The sequence below is a fragment of the Rhinatrema bivittatum genome, chromosome 8, assembly GCF_901001135.1.
Source record: "Rhinatrema bivittatum chromosome 8, aRhiBiv1.1, whole genome shotgun sequence".
NCBI lineage: Eukaryota > Metazoa > Chordata > Amphibia > Gymnophiona > Rhinatrematidae > Rhinatrema > Rhinatrema bivittatum.
Window position 1 is genome coordinate 161,118,379 of NC_042622.1, and position 23,194 is coordinate 161,141,572.

The 23,194-nt window shown below is 42.1% G+C and overlaps 1 protein-coding gene across 3 annotated transcripts in view; it reads right to left on the bottom strand.

The window, feature by feature from the left end:
• Positions 1 to 288: 288 nt before the first annotated feature.
• Positions 289 to 23,194, bottom strand: part of PITPNA (phosphatidylinositol transfer protein alpha) — a 65,180-nt gene continuing 42,274 nt past the window's right edge. For all 3 annotated transcript variants that reach the window (XM_029611206.1, XM_029611204.1, XM_029611205.1), the window contains 4 exons: positions 10,884 to 10,994; positions 7,763 to 7,885; positions 7,587 to 7,650; positions 289 to 3,337 (listed from right to left, as the gene is read on the bottom strand). In XM_029611206.1, the coding sequence (XP_029467066.1) occupies positions 7,603 to 7,650; positions 7,763 to 7,885; positions 10,884 to 10,994 (282 nt within the window). In that variant the 3' untranslated portion in view covers positions 289 to 3,337; positions 7,587 to 7,602. The remainder of the gene's footprint in view (positions 3,338 to 7,586; positions 7,651 to 7,762; positions 7,886 to 10,883; positions 10,995 to 23,194) is intronic.

Below are 23,194 nucleotides of genomic sequence, written 5' to 3' on the forward strand. Positions count from 1 at the left end.
TGTTTGGGTTAAGAGAAACTGGTGGAGGAGGACTGGAGGGAGACGGGCTTGGGGTAGAAAAAGACTAGTATCAATGACCTTAGTGTAGGATGACAGCCTAGTAAAAGACATTGATTATGTTGTGTTATCTGAGCAAATACAATATGCAGAATTTAAAACAGTTTGCACAGAATTGCCCTAGGAGTACCACTCACATTTTGTCCATTCACCTCTCTCAGCTCTTCCCCATGCAAGTTCATTTGTTTGTGTAAAATTACAACTCAGTAAGAACAAAAACAAACCACCAACCTCTTTCTATGATTTTTATTACATTTTGTTCCAATAAACCTGTATCGGAATATTATGAGACAAAAAGGCACAAACTCACACAAAATAAACCAGATCAGCTATTAATCTACAAATACTGTAAAAGGAACATTGTTATGAAACAATCAAAATTTGTCCCAAGTTCCAGCAGAGGATGAACCTAGAAAATAAGTATCTATTTGGAACCAGCTAGGATGATATTGTAGTAATCTGAAAAGCAAATACTCAATGCCTGGGTCTGAACTAGCAATAGAGCCCCAGTGCCTGTGTTTTTGCTCCTAATCAGATCTCAAGCCCCAACATGTGGGTCTCTGCTTCTGGTTAGAATTAGTGAAAGGTCTTGTGTCTTTGGAAGATCTGGTTTAAGTCTAATAAATCTAGTTTAACTAAGGAATCTAATTTATGAGTTCTAACGAATGCATTTGAAACTCAATGGGCATCAGACATTTGCCCCTACATTTTTTCTATCCAACTTCTCAATTGCACCCTAAATCACACTGAGGTCCATATTCAAAAGCCATTTAGATGGATAACATAATAGTTATCCATCTAAATAGCTTCCCTGGCTATATTTAGCCCTTATCCAGCTACATTCTAGCCAGGTAGCTAGAGTTTAGCCAAATAAGAAGGGGGTGTTCGAAGGGCAGGTAAGAGGCATTCCAAGGAGGAACAGAGTTAACTGATTAGGTTAAGAGACTAATCCTGATATTCAGAGTTAGCCACTTAACTTATGTGGCTAACTCTGGCTGGGCCGTAGGGCTGTCCTAAAGTTAGTTGGTTAGACATAATCAGCTATCTTTAAGATAGCTGGGTAAATTCAGCGGTGCTAGTTAGCAGGATATGTTTATCTGGCTAACTAGCTAACTGCACAGCGGCTGAAAATGGACCCCATTACTTACAAATAAATGTTGAGAGGTGCCAGTCTAGTAATTGCCACTGAAGCTTTACAGTCTGAATCAGAGTTTCTGTCTTAAAGACTTGAGGGCCTGATTTAGTAAGGCTCTACTCCCATTCTCTCTGTCTTTGGGGAAAAAAGCGTAGTAAATCGGGGTCTTGAACGGCTGTTGATTCTTGAATAAAGAATAAAATAGCAGAGCACAGCTCCCAGTCTGGCTCAGGCTCTTTACTTTCCCTGTATAGCCGAGCTTTGTGGTCCTGAGTTGCTTTTATTCCTCTCTGTAAAGGAAGGGTTGCCACCAACCTTTCCTCTACACGTCATTGGAGCTCTTTCTGAAAGACAACAGGAAGGAAAGAAGCAACTATAAGAAAGCCACAGGGATAAATGAACACCTTCCCAATCCTCCATGTTTTCTTCAGCAGTCTAATGACTAATGACAATCGATGGAGAATCTCACAGAGAAGGACAGTATTGCTCATATGTCATTGACAATATCATATATGGCTCAAACTTCCAGCTCAGTCAGAACCAGGGCTGGGATCCAGCACCATGGGTCTTCTCTCACAATTATCTAGGAGAATTTTTCCCATTTTACATCCCCTCCCCACTAACTTAACGCCATGCACCGGGGCTCCTTCCAGAGCCCTGCCACCATGGGCCCTAAATCCAGGCACTAGATGTCACCACTGACAGGTGACTAGGACATCTCCCCCCCGCCCCCCCCCCCCCAGGGCTGTGGATGCTTGCCTCTGCAGTATCCTCAGTCCTGGCCGGCTCCAAAAATGGAAGATTGAACTAGAGACCTGAACCCATCCACAGCACCAGGATGGCTCCAAGTACAAGGAATCCAGAAATAATTCTTACACAGCTGTTGGTTGATATAATGTAGAATGTAGACAATCCAGTTAATTAGTCAGGAATGAGTCATTAAACATCCATTACTCATACAAAATAACTGATCCTCATACATTTCTTATTATATTTCAAATTGTCTATGTTCAGGACATTTCATGATTCTGAACAGCTTTCTGCTACTCTGGATCTATGTGCTGCCTCTCATGCAAAAACTAGGTAGGAAATACATTCCAGCTAACATTTCAGGTAGGACAGAAAATGATCAGTAGTATCTCTTCAGCAATGGCACCCAAGCACAGGAGTAGAGAATTCAAAATTAGACTGTTCCATTGTCTACAAGGAACAAAAGCCAAAGAACCTACGAGGATAGCCAAAGATACTGCACCTGTGTTAATATTGGCTCCTCTGGCATTGGTAAGTTACAAAGCCATACACTTCATCAATGAATTTTTCTGCAAGCGAGCCAAAATGAAATGCATGTGGAAGGAGCAGCCGTGTAAGAGTGCCACAGGTTGTATATATATAAGCAGTAGTATTGTGATGGTACCCCTTGCTGGGCCCAGACCTGTGAGAATCACATGAGTTGCACTTGTGAATAAGAAGCTGGCCCATGAAGATGTGTGTATTGTGTGGTACAGAGCCAGTTGTTGAGTGTGTATGAGCTCTGCAGTTCAGTTGGCCGATGAGGGTGATGCAATAGAGCCAGGACACAAATACATGGAGAACAAGCAGCATAAATCCCAGAGCAAACTTCATGAGGAATGAAATAATGATCCTGGTTTTGAATCTAGAAACAAAAGCCAGAATACAGACAGTGCTATGGGGCTATTCTAAGGAAATACAGGTTTATAAATATTTTCTCCTTTGCGTCTCAAGTCCCTACAACAGAATAGTCAGACTGCCGGATAGATAGGTAGAGATATAAAGGTGTCAATTTATCCCAGGTTTAAGCAAACAAGAAAAATGCTCACAACATCAAAAAACACTATTTCTTCCAAATATTTTACAGTGAAATTAAACAGAGCTACATGGGAACAAAACAGAAAACACTGAGGAGGGAAGTGTAGGAAAATACAGCAATCTGTACACAACACACACCTCAGAGGAGCTGAGGTGCTACAATCTTAGTGCATTTGCTCCCAATAATAAAGGACATCTGAGTTTAACTACAGAAGATCGAACATCATCTGCTGATGAGGGAATGAAAGACTTGATCCAGATGTGGGTCATCGATCTAATGACTATAGCCCCATGACCTCCCCTCAACTTCTGTCTCAACTAAAATGTAAAAGAAAATACAAATAAGAAAACAACAATTAGAAAATCATTTGGAAGCAAAGAGAAGATCATTTACTCAAGGCTTTGTCCAGTTAACTTCTGAGGTTATCCAGACACAAACAGATTTCAAACTCCCCCTCCCCCCACCTCACTCCCCAGATAAATTCAGTCTGGGTAATTTGTCACCCACTCACAATTTAGTGGGATAAACAGAGACAGTGAAGGAGGCATTCCAGGGGCAGGATTAAGACTGGTTGGAAAAACCTGGGTAGCTTTAACCAGTTATATTCAGCAGAACACTTACCCAGCTGCTAAATATTTAGGTGACCTGCCTGCTCTGTGTCCTTATGGGACATGACAGCACATACACTACCCATAGGATAGACTGCCAATAATTCAATGTTATGTCAGAGAGAGAAATTTGTCTACAAAATACTAGGTGGGGTTAGAGCCTGAGGAAAACTCCTCCAACCTGATGTTGATCAGGATATGCCAGGGATGAAGTCATTATTGTTGGATGGTGTGAATCCTTTCAGGATAAAAAAAAAAATTTCTTTGCAATAATACAGTGCCTGTCATCTTAACGAAGCTGAACATCCATATATATATATATATATATATATATATATATATATATATATATATATATATAATATATATATAATATATACTAGGGTGGCTCTTAGTTGTATATGATTTTGTGAACTGAAAATATTTTTCATCTCTCAACCACCAAAATTGTTCCAATCCGTGTTAAAGTACTCTCTGTAAAATTTCAGCTCAATCAGATAATATTAAAATGGCCCCCAAAGGCTCTGACATTTCTGATTTTAACAAAATTGATATTTTTTATATTAAATTGTTTATTGCCTATACAAATCTTGAGAAAATATTTGATTGTGATTTACTCTACCTTCTGTGTCAACATCACATCTTTGAATTAGTCTTGAGAAGTAGTTCTGATGCAGTAATGGGTGCAACTTTCAGACCAGATGTGAATGTTTAAAAGATTTAGGGAAACCTGGTTGGCCATAGACAACAAAAATACCGTAGTGGGATAGAAGATGTCACCAAAGATGTTCGTGTCAGTATGCTGGAATTTCTGCAAGAACAGTTACGTCATATACAGCCTAGAGATTATTACCATTATTAGACTTAGCCATGACCTTCCTCAGTGGTACACCCTCAAAAGGAGTCTAATTTCACGTTCCTGGAGCTGTGAGCCACGATCGATGGATGGCAAAGGCTATTTATGCCTTTAAAATATATTTATTCCAAGATCAATTTAAACTGACCAAAAAAGAAAATGAATCAATCAGAAGAACGTGCATTTTTTTTTTTATCAGACTCTATTTATAAGCCTGGTTCCTAGCACCGCTGGCTCTGAAAGCTCTGTATCTAGATTACAATTTTTTACTGAAATTAATCGAGTATAAGGATGTAGATCCAGAGATCAGTAGTGCTGCCGTGAAAAACTTTGCAAACTATTTAGGGTATCTAGCACCAGGAACTGCGGCATTCGCGTTCTTTGAAGATGACGTTCCACTAGACATTAAGCAAAAAATGGCTACCATAACGATGACGACAGAAGACAGCGATGCAGAAAATCAAATAAAATGATACATTGTTAGTAGTGAAGACCTCAACCGTTCAAAAGAAAAACACTTCTATGATTTTATTTCCGCAGAATCGAAGATGTGCTTCTCAAGATTTTCAATAAACCATTTTCTAGAAAACTGCCCATCTACTTGGAACGATGATGTCTACTTCCAACGTGGGTTGGAAACATTAAAAAGCATTGTAGTAGTAAACGACATGGCTGAGAGAGGAGTGAAGCTAATCCAAGAACATCAGACCATTCTGACCAAGAACGAAAAAGAAAAGCAATTGTTAGTAAACACAGAAAAAAGTACCCAGATGCTACCAAACTGTCCTAATAAAGCAGTAAAATCTGGTATCTTATTACATTTTTATTGTTATTATTTCCATTTTAGATTTATTTTGTGAAGTATGTATTTTTCTTTTGGTTTCAATTTTTGCTCAATATCTTGGCTAATTTTTATTTCATGTAAATAACTGTATATGAAGAAAATAGTTATAAATAAAATTGTCTTTCAATTATGCTTGACTTATTTTCCCAAACAACATTTGAAAATGAAATACAAAAGTTTTAAATAAGAAATACTAATTTTGGGTGAAATTTGAAACTTTAAGGCCTTGGGGGGGGGGGGGGGTCACCTTAAAATAGTTCGACTGAGCTGAAATTTGGCAAGGAGCACTTTTTCATATATTGGAGCAAGACTGGTGGTTGGGAGCAAAGGTTTTCAAAAGTTGAAAAAATAGGAGGCAAACAGTGTGTAGCAAATCACAATTACTGCACATTATTTGCAAATAGTATGCGGCCTCTCCTGATTATATTGGAGAATGTACCAAAGCCAGTCACCGTTTCATGTCAGCCGACCTTGCCTCCTCTTCCTGGCAGCATGACACAGCTCTGTCACTTCTCTGTGAAAGCATGCTTGCTCTTCTTCCTCTTTTTGACTCTCTGCTGTTCCAGATGATTGAATAAAGGGTTTCATGACTAGTCCAGCTCCCACCATTTCTGTTGCCTACAGCTGCCCCATCCACTCTAACCACTTCCTTCTGTATCCAGCCCAAGCATTTTAAATTCTACCTTTACTGGTAGAACATTTCAGGCATCTAGCACTCTCTGAACAGCGAAATGCTTCCTCAAATTACATCTAACCAGTCTGCTACGACCCCCTTGCTCTTGCTAAATATCTGAATGTTTCTATATCCTGTCCTTCTCTGTTTTTCTTCCAGTGGGTACATTTTAAGTTCCTTAAGCCTCTCTGTGCAGGGTTTGTTTTGCAGGTCCTATACTAGTTTGTAGCTTTTCTCTAAACTGCTTCCCCCCCTATTGCTGCTTCATAAAAGTATGGCCTCCTGAACTGAACACAGTATTTATATAAGAACATAAGATTTGCCATAATGGGTTGGACCAAAGGTTCATCAAACCCAGTATCCTGTTTCCAATAGTGCCCGATCCAGGTCACAAGTATCTGCCAGGATCCCAAAAGGTCGATATATTCCATGCTGCTTATCCCAGGGATAATCAGTCGATTTCTGCAACTCCACTTTAATAATGGTTTATGGATTTTTCCTCCAGGAACTAGCCTAAACCTTTTTTAAACTCAGCTGCACTATCATCTTTTACCACATCCTACGGCAATAAATTCCAGATATAGATAGTGTGTTATATAGATTACTAGTAAGACTCCAAACAAGGTAGGATCAAACATAACATAAGAACTGCCATACTGAGTCAGCCCAAGGGTCCATCAAACCAGCATCTTGTTTCTAATGCAGGTCCAAACAGTAAATAGATCCCATGCTACTATCATGCAGTGATAAGTAGTGGCTATTCCCCAAGGGCCTAATTTTCAAAAGCATTTAAGCGCTTACTACTGAGTTTTACATGGGTAAATGCACTTTACCTGTGTAAGTGGGCTTTTGAAAATTGCTACAATCTATGCCACTGAATTGTCCATAGGGCTTGTAAACTATACAAGAACAATATGCCCTTCTTATTTCTGCTGGTGACACCCGATCACACGGTTAGCTTTCCTGCCTTTTTATTATGCTGGTTGGCAACCTTAAGGTCATCCAAGATGATTACCTAAAGTTCCCTTTCCTGTTTGGCAGCTGGCAGTTCTTGTCCTTCTAGTGGAACTTTGGGCTCCTGATGGAGAATTTAACATCTTTTTTTCATTGAAGCATACTTCCAAGCATTTTTCTTTTTTTTTCCCCAAGTCCTTTCTTCCACTCTTTTTGTTGTATATATCATATTACAGATTTTTATGTCATCTGCAAATAGATATGTTCTCCTCCAGTTCGATTGCAATGTTACTAATAAAGATCTTGAAAAGAATCACAGTGGACTCTGCTGATAACCAACATGAATCGTCCTAGCTACTTCTGAAAATAGCATTGTAGCCTTGCTTGCCTCCATTAGCAAAATGTTCTATAATTTCGAGTTAAAAAAAAACCCAGTATACAGAACAGTTATTTTTTTTAAAACATGGTAGTACTGCTGCCCTCTGAGATTTCTTAGAAGCTGCAAAAGAAAATGTTTTCTCTCAAAGCATCAAAGGACATTTTGCAGTTACAGTGGTGGTGCTACTGTCATTAATGAGCCTGAAACCCACTGTAATAATACAGGGACAAGTAATTTCCCCCAAGTACTTACAGTGCAGGAAACTGCACTAGTCATCTGCTGCCACCATTCCTTTTACTGGGTCCTTCTCTCTCATCTGGAGATAAAAGAAAACATTCAGCCACTTTTATTATGCAGAAAGTTCAAGCCTGTGGATGATCAGCTACTTTCCCCATCATTGTGCTCTCCTCTGCCTCATTCCTACTGACCTCATCTAGTTCTTTCTTGGTCTCATCTTCCATCTTGCGGATGTCGTCCATTGTCAGCTCCACCCATTTGTCCAGCCAGCAGAAGAGCTGCCGATGGAAATTAGTGAACAAACGCCTCTCTTGCTGCAAAAACCAGAAATAATGCTAAACAAGTGAATTTGAACATATCCCAGAGCAATATGTGGCTGGCAATGTTTTCATATTGTTGTCTTTGTCGTCAACTGTAAGCAAACTAATGCAGAGGAACTGGGGGCAGAAAAGGAAATATTGCCCTGCCTAAGCAGACAGTTTGGGAATCATTTTCAAAGCGCATAAAACCTGCTTTTAAGCAGGAAAATCAGCCAGGCCTCAGTTCATGTACAACTTCATGAGTCAGAGGCAGAGTCAATGCTTTCGCATATCTTTTCATTTTCAAAAGCACATGTGTAAGTTACGCCCTCCGCGAGTGAATCTCTATGCATACCGCTCACTTTTCAATGTGTTTTGGAAATCCTCAGTAAACTTTGAGACTTCACTGTCATGTTATCCTCTCTGAGCATACTAATCCCCAGAAGCCAGAATGACTTTAGGTGTCCAGGAAAAGAAGAGAGAGATTTGGTAATATTTCCTACTCTAAAGGGTGCAGGCTATTCAAGCCTAGGAGCAGATCACAGGGCTTCACAGCTGTTCGTTTCCTTCAACCTGAATGCACCAGGTCTTCTGGTGGCGAAACAGACCATTACAAGCTGGATTTCGCAATGCAGCCAATTCTGCTACTCCAAGCGCTCCTACTCACTTCCAGAGTAAAGGCACATCAAGTCTGAGCAGTGGCTGCATCGGTTGCTCACCTGCGCAACGTGCTGCTCCTAGACATCTGCAAGGCTGCCACGTGGTCATCATTGCATACCTTCATTGTTCATTACTGTTTGGACCAGCAGATGTCGACAGATGCAATGCTGGGAGCAGCGGTGTTGGATCTCTTCGCATGGGAGAACGCTCCATGGCTGTCCATGGTAACATAGGTTGGGCTCACAGAACGGACTCGGGGTTAAGGGCAGAGACCCTTGTGCCGAGCGAGGCACAACCTGGGAGCTGGGGACTCCCAGGCAGCATAGCTAATTCAGCCCTGCTATCGATGGGAAAAAGCAAGTTTGCTTACCGTAAACGGTGTTTCCGTAGATAGAAGGATGAATTAGTCAGGCGAACCCGCCCCCCCCCCCTGGACAGCTGGGGGGGGGAGGAGGGGGGAATTTAATTTCAATTTTTTCTCTGCTATATTACAGATTGAGGGAGCAGAGGGCACTAGTTTGCGCAGGAAGACGCACACAGTCGCACAGAGCAAAACTCTGTAACAGCTAAAATAAGGTCCGCCTCGATGCCACCCAGAGGATGTTCCAGGCAGCATGGGTAATTCATCCTGCTATCTACGGAAACACCATTTACAGTAAGCAAACTTGCTTTTTCCACACAAAGTATGTGTATATATCCATGGGTAATTTGTATCATGAAAGTTCTTGTGAAATTTGGATCAAAGCCCACAAGTAGAAATCACCTGCAGACTTTGTTCCATTGTGGACATTTTGAAAATTTCCCTGCAATACATTGTCCACAAGAACTCAGACATCCTTCACCTAGTTGATAACTCCCAGGGCAGAATTTAAGATTATGGCACCCATAGGCAGGGGACCAAGAGCTTGGAGATTTTGCCCCAGAAATCAGACAGCAATCCCAGTTTTTGGGCACCTTCAGAATTTGGCACCCAAAACAAATCTGGCCCTGGTAACTCCTAACATGGACCCAGCATTGCGCACACAGGGGTAGATTTTCAAACAAGGCGCGTTGGCGTACTTTTGTTGGCGCTCCAGGCGCCAACAAAAGTACGCGGGATTTTAGTAGATACGCGCGGAGCCACGCGTATCCGCTAAAATCCTGGATCGGCGCGCGCAAGGCTATCAATTACGTATAGCCGGCGCGCGCCGAGCCGCGCAGCCTACCCCCGTTCCCTCCAAGGCCGCTCCAAAATCGGAGCGGCCTCGGAGGGAATCCTCTAACGCCCTCCCCTCACCTTCCCCTCCCTTCCTCTACCTAACCCACCCCCCCGGCCCTGTCTAAACCCCCCCCTTACCTTTGTCGGGGGATTTACGCCTCCCGGAGGGAGACGTAAATCCCCGCGCGCCAGCGGGCCGCTAGCGCGCCGGGACGTGACCTGGGGGCGGGTACCGAAGGCGCAGCCACGCCCCCGGACCGCCCTGGGCCGTAACCACGCCCCCGGACCCACCCCCAAAACGCTGCCGACACGCCCTCAAAACGCCGCGACGACCGGGCCCGCCCCCAACACGCCCCCCTCGGAGAACCCCGGGACTTACGCGAGTCCCGGGGTCTGCGCGCGCCGGTGAGCCTATGTAAAATAGGCTCACCGGCGCGCAGGGCCCTGCTCGCCTAAATCCGCCCGGATTTGGGCGGATTTAGGCGAGCAGGGCTCTTAAAATCCACCCCACAGACAATAATAAGGATCCAGCTCTGTGCATACACAGACAGTAATATGGATCAAGCACTGTGCACACAGACAGTAATATGAACCCAGCACCGTGCACAGACAGTAATACGGACTCTAGCACTGTGTACACACAGTAATATGGAACCCAGCACTATGCACATATAACAATGATATGGACCCAGCACTGGGTACACACAGAGAGTAATATGAACCCCAACAGTCAGGCCGATGCAATACCGTGCACTGGCTGCAGCACATGGCTCAATACATGATTGGACACATTTTGGACAAATATCCATAACCCCCCCATGCAAAATGGGGGTTAGCACATCCAAAATCCACGTCCAACCAAGCGCATAGCTAATAGCGCTCATCACATATAAATTCATGTTGATGAGGCTGTTAGCTTTCCCTCCGATGCAAAAAAAAATAAAAAATAAAAAGTGCACCTGATGTGCACATTTTTACCCTCAAAAATAAAAAGCAGAAAATACTGCTCTCCTGTAGTTCCTCTGACTTAATTCGTGGCTATATTTTGAAAATTAGATCATCTCCTTCATTGCTCACGAGTTAAACATGAGAAAAATACATGATAGAAGGTTTCAGAGAAGTGATTTTCGTCATCTCTCTTCTGTAATCACTTACCTTGTGAATGAAGTTTTCGACTTTGTTTTGCAAGCCCCACCACTTGAACTTGATTGTTACCAGTTTGTAAGCGCACATGTGAGGACAGTCACTCTGCTGCCCCAGCAGCTTCTGGAAGGAGAAAACCATGAAGGGCTTGTCAGTCTGGGAGCAGGAAAGACTTTCTGACAGACTCAAGCCTCAGCACTGCTCTGAAGCACAGTGAAACACATCCGCCAAGACCATCACCAGGTAGTAAGCAGAGAAGCATCAGTAACAGTAACATGCTTAAGCATGTGGCAAAGGTATGACAGTAAGATGTGGCACTCATGGCTGTATTTTCAGCTAGCCAGCTCAAGCATTACAACAGAAACCTTCAAGCTGAGGGTAAGGTTCATCTAGTTGGCCCATTTTTCCAGACTATTTGAACTTTGACTTTACCTCTACTTCCCCGCAATGAGGGATTCTCTTTGCTTATCCTAGGCTCTCTTAAATTCCGATACTGTTTGTGCCTCCACCCCAAGGTTGTCCCATGTATTCCCCACCTTTTCTTTTTTTTTCCAATTTAAATTTTATTAAATATAATGGGAAAGGAGCAATTAAAAAACGTATTGTACACAAAAGAATATAAAAGCTGTTTAACAAACATCAGCAAACTTTCATTTTCACGTAGATAAGCAGCTGAATTAGCCATGCTGTATGGGTACGTCTTCCGTGCCACTAGGTGGCGGAGCTCTCTAAGTCTAGCAAAGTCTTTTAGTTAGGTGCTCCCTCCCTCCTGTATCTTGACAGGATTACCTCAGGCTCCTCAGTCTGTTTTTTTCCGCTCACAGATTGCACGGAGCTCTCTTCTTCTCTTCACATTTAAAAAAAACCCAACAAACCTTTTCTTCATTATATTATATTATTTCTTCATTATATTATATTGTATGGAAATACATATCGACAAACCTCTTTTAAAATCTGCCCTCAAGAGATCTTCTTACATATTTCTGGGCACACCCTCGATTCGATTCCTCCTTGGTGGGCCTCCCATGTTTCTTCCCAGGCCGAAACAGAGTGGAGCCTGGGGGAGGGGCACTACAGTTACAGTCGATGAACTCACTGGTGCAAGGACCGCATTGCGGGCAAAAAAAAAAAGATGGCACTTCTGGGAAGAAATCCCCTGTCTCCGGGGACCCCCATCGGGCTATGGAAGCCCTCTTTCTAGTGCTTACCTCTTCGATAGCCTCCCAGTTCAGCTGACCTGGCACCAAGTTGAGTTCCCATGCACCGTGGGACAATACAGGCACTGTGACACGCCGGTGCATCGATGCATCTGCTGGCGCATTGACCCTACTGTCACTCACAGAGAGGAAAGAATGGCTTTCGCTGAGGGATGGAAGGGAAACAAAGAACAGTGATTGTTGGTGCATAGGGAGGACAATGACAGGCCGGGCCAGATTTTGCTCTCTGTTCATTTGGTGCGGACAGAGTTCAGAGTTAGAAAAAGACATACATTTACCTTTAGATATGTAATGGCAAATAGGATCCAGCCTCCTACCAGTGTCTGAGCACATCAAGGACAGGTGCGTTCACCAACACGCACAGGGTCCAACGGTGCACCAACGCATCCTTGACGCCAACAGCCCACCACATCTGCGGGCGCATCGATGCCTCCGTCGGCATGCTGATGCGTCTGCCGGCTCAGAAAGTAAAAAAAATAAATAAGAGTTCACAGGGGCGCCGAGGAAAACCATGAACAAATGCCTAGGGAGTGCGAAAACCCAGAATGGGCATGACCACAAAAAAAAAACCAAAAAAACAAAACAAAAAACCAAAACCACCGGCGTGTACACGATCCGCAGGTACACTGACTCAACTCGCAAATGCATCCGAAACTTGCATCTGCACTTGCAGGTCTCAACACCCAGTTTGACAGCCTTAACAGACAGGTCCTGGACTTCACTTGGAATATGGATTGAAAAGATTCTATTTCCATGCTACCATTCCACTTCCACATCAGTCCGTGGTAGTTAGTCGGCAATGCAAACACCACCGAATAGGGATAATAAACCATTGGATGACTTCGCAAGAACGACATTTCATCTGCGATGCTCAACGCCCACATTCAAAACCATTAATGCAACAAGACTCGGCTAACGCCTTTTACCTCCTCAATAACATACCTTTGAGGAAGGGTCGAGGCACTATTTGAGACCCATTTATGCAGGGTTTTAATGTCTCTTCTAAAACTTCAGCGACTGCCATGGCATCCAGACGCCTTGAATGGTTGCGCTCTACCACCGTAAGAGACGATGTTCATTATAGATGGACAAATTTACCATGTTGTCCAGAAAATTGCTTCGGAGATCAGTTCCCTATACTATAACCAACCTCAAGGAACAGGAAACACGAGTCCTTTCCTGGCATCTCCTCAACGTCCATCTACATTGCGATGTGAAAATTTAACTCGGCCCCTACCGAAGGTCAACCTTTGCGATATTTAAACCTTACTCCTGTTGTAAGCCTCCGTCTTATTGACCATTGAGACAACAGGCTTATTAGCAACTGGGATCACGCCAGCATACTGGAGCACATCGTCAGCCGCAATGACAAATGGGCCTTTAGTCTGCAAAAACCCAGTCAGGGGTTTAGACATTAAAAAAAAAAACCAAAAAAAAAAAACCCAACCCACCGTCATTTCCTGTGGGGAACAGTTGTCCAACTGCCTTCCACCCTGGAATCAGATTACATCGGATCAATGGTCTTCTCGATCATACGGAAATTGCCCAACCCGGAATTCCATCAAAGGTTCTTATTCCCATTATTCTTTGTTCCCATGAAATCGGGAAACTTACGCCCAAACTTGGGACCTCTAAACCTCAACAAATACCTCCAAAAAGAGAAGGTCCAAATGACTTCTATCAAGTCCATTCTTCCCTTTCTTCAGCCCGAGAATTGGATGTGCTCACTAGCCTTGACAGACACATAAGCTCACATTCCGATGCACCCAGTTCCTGGTGTTCCTCTGTTTCCAAGCAGACAGCCATCACTTCCAGTACAAAGTTCTTCCATTCGGCCTTGCCTCTGCCCCCAAAATTTCACCAAATGCATAGCACTGGTGGGGGTCACAAATATTTTTCCCTACCTGAGCGTTGGGCTTCTGCTAACATCCAATCCAGCACTACAAAGAGACAATCTTTGCAGACCATTTCTTACCTAGACAATCTAGGCCTCCAGATCAACTGCGGACAATCGAAACTGGAGCCCACTCACACTTACATTTTAAATGAGCCTACATTGACACGATTCCAGTCAAGGTTTTTCCTACCTCACCCGAGAGCGATAGCTCTCTCCACGCTGTCTACAATTCTAATTCACAGTACCATGGTAGCTCCTCACCAAGTCCTACCTGTTTTGGGATATATGGTGGCAGCCATCTACATACGCATCTACATATACGTCGCCTTCAGTGAGGTCTCAGGCACCAATGGCCTTTTTTCTCCATTCATGGCCTCCTCAAATTTCCTATACCATCAACATGGAAAGACACCTTCAACTGGTGGCTACTCCTGTTGACACTATCGACTGGCTCACCCCTGCGCTCCCTTCGACATCACATAATACTCACCAGGGATGCATCCCCCAAGGGAAGATCATCTGAACGAGTTACGGACACAAGGTCTATAGACTTCCTGCGAATGTACACTGCACATACACCTTCTGGTACCCAAAGCGGTAGTCAACACCCTTCGATACTTCGAGGATTCCATACAAGGGAAGATAGTCATGATTCCCACGGACAACCATGTTACAATGTCCTATATTAACAAGGAAGGAGGGTCTGGTTCATGGAACCTCTGCAGACCAGCAGTTCAAATACTAGAGCTGGCTCATTAAGGATACAGCTCACTGCAATCTGCCCGGGATTCACAATTCCAGAGAGGTCAAACTCAGGGGAATTTCACCCCCGCTAAGGGGAACTGAATCCAAAAGAAGCTAATAAAGTACTCTCAGTTCGGGGTCTCCCTACAGTCATCCTCTATCCAACAGAGAGCAGCAGGGAACTGCAGAATTTTTCTTCGGTTTACCCGAGCCCACCCCGGCTCGCTCTAGTCGTTTTTCTCATCGATTGGTCACAAGCCCACTCTCTACATTCACTTCAATACCACTCCTCTCTCGCACAATCCAGAGATCCATGGCGCACCAGGCGGCTCTGACCCTAATCCCGCCAGCATAACCAAGACAACCATGTTACAGTTACCTACTGCATTTTTTTTCAATCCGCAACCAGATTTCCCTGGTTGCCAGCTCACAGTGTCTTACCCAGGACAAGGGTACACGGCTAGATCTTCTTCACTCCTTCCTACACCTCATGGCATGGAGATTTAAAAAAAAAAAAAAAAAAGCTCGCTTACTAGCGCTTAAACATTTCTCCTACCCTTCAAAATGTCTTCTTGTCCTCAAGAGGACTATCCACCTGGCTCCACTGCCAAAGAAAGTAGTCCCACTACGCTTCCTGGTGTGCATCAACGAGTATTGACCCATTTTCACCTGCCCACCTGACCTACTTCTCTCCTACCTCCATCTACTTTATAGCAACGGCCTTGCTACTTTCCTAGCTATGTTTTTCCTTTCAGAACTATAGCAGCTTATATCATTCATCTAGATGGAGAGCACATTTTCCTTTCATTCCTTAGTAGCAAGATTCATGAAGGAGTTATATTGCGCCTACGTCCACCTTTACATGAGCCACCGGTGCCGTGGGACATTAATTTGATTCTCGAATAGGTAGTGGTTTCACCCTTTGAACCTTTGGACGCTTGTCACCTTCACTACCTCATGGAAGGTGTTTGCCTGGGTGCTTTAACTGCTGCAAGGAGAATAAGTGACTTATAAGCATTGTTTCACTACCCTCCTTATCTTCAATTTCACCATGACAAGGTGACCTTGCACACTCACCCTAAGTCTCTACCAACGGTGATTTTCAATTTCCATATTACCCAAACCAACACCTTACCCACGTTCTATCTAAACCCTCATGCAATTGCCCATGCGGGAAGATTACACACCTTGCATGGTAAACATGCGCTGGCATTCTACAAACAGCGAACTCTTTCACCCAATCGACCATCGCTACTATTTCTTTCGTTCCATCCAAACGCACAAGCACTTCCATTAACGGAAAGCACTTTCTCCACATGGATATCCACCTCTATCCAGTTTGTTATAATACGAGGTCGAAAACACTATCTGCGACCCCAAAGACACATCAGGTGCGTGCAATGGCACCCTCATTGCCTCTCTCCATCATGTACCTCTCATAGACATTTGTACAGCAGCGACATGGTCAACGCTACACACTCCACATCCCACTTTTGTTTAGACCAGTGGTTCTCAACCTTTTTTCTGTCGGGACACACCTGACAGATGGTTCTCACATGCATGACACAGTGACCCATGATCGTCATGGGGCTAGATGTAAAAGTAAGGTTTGCATCCATGGGAACCCCCCTGAAGAAGAAAAGGCCAGCCGCAGGTGCCACAGCTTCTTCTTGCACTGCTGCCGTTCCCACTTGGCTTGAATGTGCTGATAGCCCGGCGGCAATAGCAGCAGGGAAGGAAGAGCAGCGGAAGAGTCCGGGAGCACGCAATACACCTGCCGGTGCTTGGCGACACTGGTGTGCCGCGACACACCGGTTGAGAAGCGCTGGTTTAGACAAACAAACTTCGGATGATGCCCAATTGAGATGGACTATCTTACAGAAGAGCACCGATGCCACACAAATACTACCTTCATAGGAATTGTCCGCCATTCTTATCGTACTGAGCAAAAAAAAAAAGAGGAAGTAAATAGAACTTCACAGATATTGTTGCTCAATATGTCAGCTGGAGACTCCCATACAGCATGTCTAATTCAGTTGCTTATCTATGTGAAAAGAGCAAGTTTGCTTACCGTAAACGTGTTTTCCGTAGATAGCAGATGAATTAGCCATGCTGACCTGCCTGGGGCAATTACGGAATATTGTTTTATTAATAAATCTTTTGAGGACACTCGGCATCTCTCTTTTTTTTCATCCCCTCTCGGCTTTGTTAGACCGACTTCCTTCTTGTTTTTTGGGCCCGCCTGCCTCCCCGGACAGTTCTAGCATACCTACCTTGCTTTGATACTGACTGAGGAGCCTGAGGTAATTCTGTCAAGATACAGGAGGGAGGGAGCACCTAACTAAAAGACTTTGCTAGACTTAGAGAGCACCGCCACCTAGTGACACAGAAGACGTACCCATACAGCATGGCTAATTCGTCTGCTGTCTACGGAAAAACACCATTTACGGTAAACAAACTTGCTCTTCCCCTGCCATATCTCCTTTTCGCTTCTTGCCAAAGGCAATAAACAATCATTGGATTGGCCCTAGACAAGTTATTGAGTTTAATGTCAGAACTGAGATATACCCAAACTCTCCTAATGATAACATTATATCCACTAGTACAAATACAAAGATACACAGAAAGGGGAGTAATTGAGAATAGCTTAGATAAATGCAAATAAACAGTAGATTCCCTCCTCAATGATTAATCCTATGAGAAGCATCATCGTAAAAGAAGTGATATAGAAATAAACAGCCAAAAACATGAAACCTGAGTGTTTTTGCAGTGTACATATGGTCACCAGACTCTCACAAATTTGGAAATTATGTGTTTCAAAGAGGCAGTAATCCTATTTAACCTGTAATCACAGTCATGCATCTGTAAACTGCTTACAGTGAAAGATTTTTCCATTGATGTGTTAATTCACATCTAGCAGCCAGTATTAATTGGTGCACCAAAGGTTGGAAATATTGGTCACCTTGCTCTGTTGGGATATTTAATAAAACTTGTTTAGGTAAAGGAATTATTTCGAAGCCCGTTACATCCTTATAAAGGAACAGACCTTTCCTCAGAACTCAGAAATAACCAGGCAAGCCCACCAAATATGATAAAATGTCCCAATATCCTTCCAGCATTTATCATCAACATGTGGGAAAACTTTATGCAGGTGCAAGATACCAACGAAACAGCATTTTATAGCTGTGGAGATAGAACACCTGCTAGTATATAAAAAGGAAACATCCTATTCATCCTTTAGTCTCTTTTCCAAGCAAGTACATGAGTAGGTACTGAGGACAAAGTCCTTATTCAGCATACTATATATCTTATTAATAGCACCTTTCACATAATCAACTAAATTGCAATATCCTGCAAATAAAGTTTTACCTTAATCTGCTTAACGCCAAAAAATGCTTTATTTGTGAGTATAAAAACTACATCTTGGCCTCGGGTATTAACTCATCTCCCAGATCTATAAAGCTCTTCGCATATTTCCCATCCCAGATATATTCCATCAAGTATAATCCATAAGCAAACCACTTCTGAAATAGTTTCACCTCAAGCCCTGGGGCAAAGTCTGTATTACGATATAATGCAGAGCTGTAGAAATAATTTCTCTGACCCCACTAACTAGATATGCCAACTGGCCCATAATTGCAATTTAAGTAGCATAGTTGGTCTCCAGGTCTTTTTAGGCTGTCATATCATTGCTACCAAAGGCATATCTCCCACTAAATCTTGTTCCAGCTTTACCCATAATTTTTTGTCTCTCTTCCTATGCCAATCTATTAAGTAAGAGGCTATATAATACCATGTGAGGTTTGAAGTACCCAAGCCACTTCTCAACATCGACTGGTACATAACCTATTTTGCCAATCTAGGGGCCTCTTTCTCCAAATGAAATAAAAAATTTGTCTCTGTCATAATTTCAATATGACATTAGGGATCAAAATTGGTAACGTTTGAAATAAATAAAGCAATTGAGGCAAGACATTCATTTTTATCGTGCCTAAACGTCCCATTCTGGATAACCCAATCCTATCTCATTTCTCTAAATCTCTTAGAATATTGTTGAACAAGACTGTGTAATTAAAATCAAACAAATCACTCAGTTTTGCACCTAATCTAACAGCTAGATATTTGATATTTCCCTTGGCCCAATTAATGGGGAAATTTTTCTTTATAAGAGGAACCCAGCAATTAGGAACTGATACATTCAAAATTACAGATTTGTCAAGATTCAACGTGAACCCTGAAATTTTACTAAATCTATGCAGTTCTTTCACTGCTGCATCTAAAGATTCTTCAGGATAAGCAAGAGTAGATAGGATAGCAACTGCAAATAGCAAAGGTTTATAGATATCCACATCCACACTAACTCTGCGGACAAGCTTATGAGCCCTTATTTTATTCTTATTGCTCTAAAAACAGAGCAAAAGTAAAGAAGAAAGTGTACATACCTGGCATGTTCCTCTGGCAACCATAAATATATCCGAGTATCCCCCGTTCACCACCAAAAGGCCTGAGAAATGGCCAAAATTCATCCTTCTCAGGATTTTAAGTAAGAAAGCCCAATGAACAAAGTCAAAAGCTTTTTCCCATCTATAGACAAAAGAACTGCTGGGATATTTTCTCTTGGAACCCACCAAACTAAATCTATTATTTTGCAAACATTATCAGCCACCATCCTATTATGAATGAAGCTGGCCTGATCTGGATGTACCAGGCTCATGATAACCTTACTCAATCTATCAGCCAGTACTTTGGCTAAACTTTTGAGATCAATATTGAGAAGAGATTTAGGATGGTAACATCTGCAAAGAGTCAGATCTCTGCCTCGCTTAACAATAAAAGATATTCCTGCCAAGTTAGATCCTGGTGATAATGCATTTAATTTTCTAAGGGCATTAAACATTCTAGTCATTGGAAAAACTCTACAAGGTGTGAATATTTTATAAAATTTGGCAGTAAAGCCATCCAAACCTGGTGTCTCGCCAACTCTGTGATCCTTAATAACCTGAAGCATCTCCACAATCTGAATTTCTTGATCTAATTGTGTCTGGTGTTCCATGGACAAAGTTAAAAGCTTAGTCTTGTGCAAATAAGTATTTATCTGCAGTATACAAGTCCCCATAATATTCATGCTGGAAATTAAAATATTTCCCTCCTTATCTTTAAGTTTTACAATTTAATTTTGTGCAGCCAAGTTTTTCAACTGACTTGCCAAAGGTTTTCCTAACTAGCTCTAACTGATGTGCAATTCTATTAATATCAAAATCTTTAAGTTGTTCCCTTGCCTTGGATAATTATTCCCAGATATTTGTAGTCTGATCATATTTATGGATATTTTCTAGCAAAGTTATCTTATTCAATAGGGATTCTATAATCCTCTTCTTTCTTATACGAGGCCCTAGAGATCAACTTCCATGAATTTCAGATTTGAAACAATCCCAGAGGGTTATTGGAGATTTATTCTCGATGTCATTTATGGAAAAATATTCAGTTATTTCGTCCCACAACTGTATACAATATTCAATTTCTATAAACATTTCCCCAAGTCTAATTGAGAGAAAAAGAGATCAACTATATAGGTGCATGATGCAACCAGGCGATAGGTCCAATATCAGAATCCAATACTAAATTAACCATAGATTACTCTATCCAAATGCAATCTATCCTTTAATACAAGTTATGGGGTTTGGAAAAAAATATAGTTTCTGGCCTTAGAAAGACATTGTCTCCAGACGTCCACAAGATTCAGTTATTCAACAGATCTTTAAGATGCAATCTGTGTATTTTAGAAATGTTGCTGCTTCCTGAAGAATTGTCTAATTTTGGTGACCAAGTTATGTTAAAGTCACCACCTAGTATTAGATTTCCTTCTCCCCATTTTACATTATATCAGTAATTCTATCAAAAAAGATCCCCTGATCAGTATTAGGAGCACAGAATTTTATTAAAGTGTACAATTTACCTCCAACCTCTATTTGAATTAAAAGACATTTCCCAGCATAATTCTTCTTAAACTGGTACGCAAACTGCTTATACAATAATATGGAAACTCCAGTGTATTTTCCCATATTGGAAGTAGCTGCAAAATATCTAGATGGCCAATTAGCTGATGCCATCAGGTGTTCATAGCACCTCTTCAAACGAGTTTCCTGAAGAAAAGCTACAGAAACATTAGAGGAAGAGCGCTCCCTATACAGCAAATGGCTTTTGGAATGGGAGTTCAGATCTTCCACATTAATGGAATATAACCAATATGTAGATATTTTACCAAAATAATAATACCCCTCCTACTCAATATCCAAAAAGAAATACCAAATACTAGTTGACTCAACTCACTTTGCCATCCTTTAGTAACATTATCTCTGTAACGACACTTAATACTAACTCCCTTATTACACCTATACCCTACACATCCATACCCCTCTGATATCCAGTATCACATCTCCCTACCCATTCCCCCAACCTCCCATCCCTTCCTGTATCCCTTTGTGATCTGCTCTGACCCACTTGCAGATCCTCAACCACAGAGGAATGGACATTGAACCCTACAATCCCCTCTTCCCCCCACTCGAGAAGTCACACTATAATGTGAAACCCCAAAAACAAACAGCACATCCCTATTTTGAACAGTGTAAGAGCAAGTGCAACACCAACAAAAACTAATAACTACAAAATGAGGACAACTGCTCTAAGGATATACAATTGTTTCTCTTGTTATATCTACATGGAGAACAAGTAAAGTCAAAACGCAGTAGAATTTTCATGTTGCTGCAGACGTCGCTGGTATAGATCCTCCTGAATAGTGACGAAGTCTCTGACCTCCCTTCTCCACTCTTTGCCACTGTGGTCAATCATTTATTGCCACAGATGTTGTGTGTCATACACTTTTAAACTGCAAGAGCTGATTCTGCTTCCGTATCTGATTTACGCTCGAGCTGACACCATCAATAGTAAACAAAAGGCCAAAAGGAAAAAGCCAGCAGTACCAAATGCCTTCTCCTCGCAGAAATGAGGTAATTTCTTTGAGATCCTGTCGTTTTCATATGGTAGAAGGTGAGAGATCAGCATAAATTGTAATAACATGTTTGTTCCAACACCACATCTCTTTCTTCCTTGCAGCCACAAAGATTTCTTCCTTTATAACAAATCTGTGGAAACATAGCACGATGTTTCACAGCCTGTTACCTATTCACTGGCCCAAGAAGCAGTGAGCCCTCTCAATTTTGATGGTAGGATCCTGTCCATTCTCCAGTTGCTCACCAGAACTTAAAATAGTTTTACATATTTTTATTACAGACTCTTTCAGTTGCATAGTTCAGGATCTCTGGTACCCCGCAAAAACACAGTTTGCAATGCCTCATGCAATTTTCTAAGTAATTTGTCTGAAAAGACAGTATTCTCCGCTTGTAACATTTTTATTTATCAGACAAACTATCTATTATGTTCGCATGTGATGTCGGCCATTTCTTCTTTTAAATATGCTATCATAGCGAGCACTTCTTGCATATTGGATTTATTGTCAGCCCTCAGCTCATAAAACCATTTGTGAGACTCTGCTCGCATCGGGATGACGCTATCTACCAATAACGGAATATTATCAGCATTGACACAGTCCCAATCTTCTTCACTGTGGCCTACCATATTCTTTAGCTCCAGATCCAGCTCAGCTTCATCATCTGTTTTCGCATAAGAAAACTGCTTGAGATCCTTTGTTTTCCTTTTAGAAGTCATTTCTGGCAGTAGTGCAATCCAGGCAATTTGAGACGAATGGCTGCGGTAAATGAAGGATTAGGCTACTCGAGAGCAGGAGCAAAATCTCAGGCATCCATTAGGAACAATGATGTCACTTCCTCCCTTCCATCCCCCCACCTTTTCTGTGAAGAAATATTTCGTTATGTTACTCCTGCATCTACTCCCTTTGAGCCTCATATTATGACTTCCTTTCCACTGAAAAATGCATTTGAGGTTGCCTGAATTCTCTGTCATACTCCTTCCTCTTCTCTAAGGGCCAGATTTTAAAAAGCATTTACATGCGTAAATCTGGGTTTTACGCATGTAAATGCACTTTACTCGAGTAAGTGGGCTTTTGAAAATTGCTACAATATATGCCATTGAATCATCCATAGGATTTATTCGCATAAGTGCACTTTACGTGAGTAAATGGCTTTTGAAAATTGCTACAATAGTAGTTACATTTATGCGCGTAACTCCTTTGAAAATTACCCCCTAAGGTTCTTAAGTCTCAAGGTACAGGGCTTATGGTGCAGATTCTGCATAGTTTTGCTACCATTCTGAATTGCCTCTACTTTTATGAAGATGTAGCTTCCAGAACTCTTCATAACAAAAATACAGGAAATATGGAATCAGCTTTTTTTTGCCGGGCACTCTGAATCTTTTCTTTTCAAGACTCAGATATATGCTCTGCAGGGGAGAATTTTAAGCAGGGGAGTTTCCCTTTGAAAATGTACCAT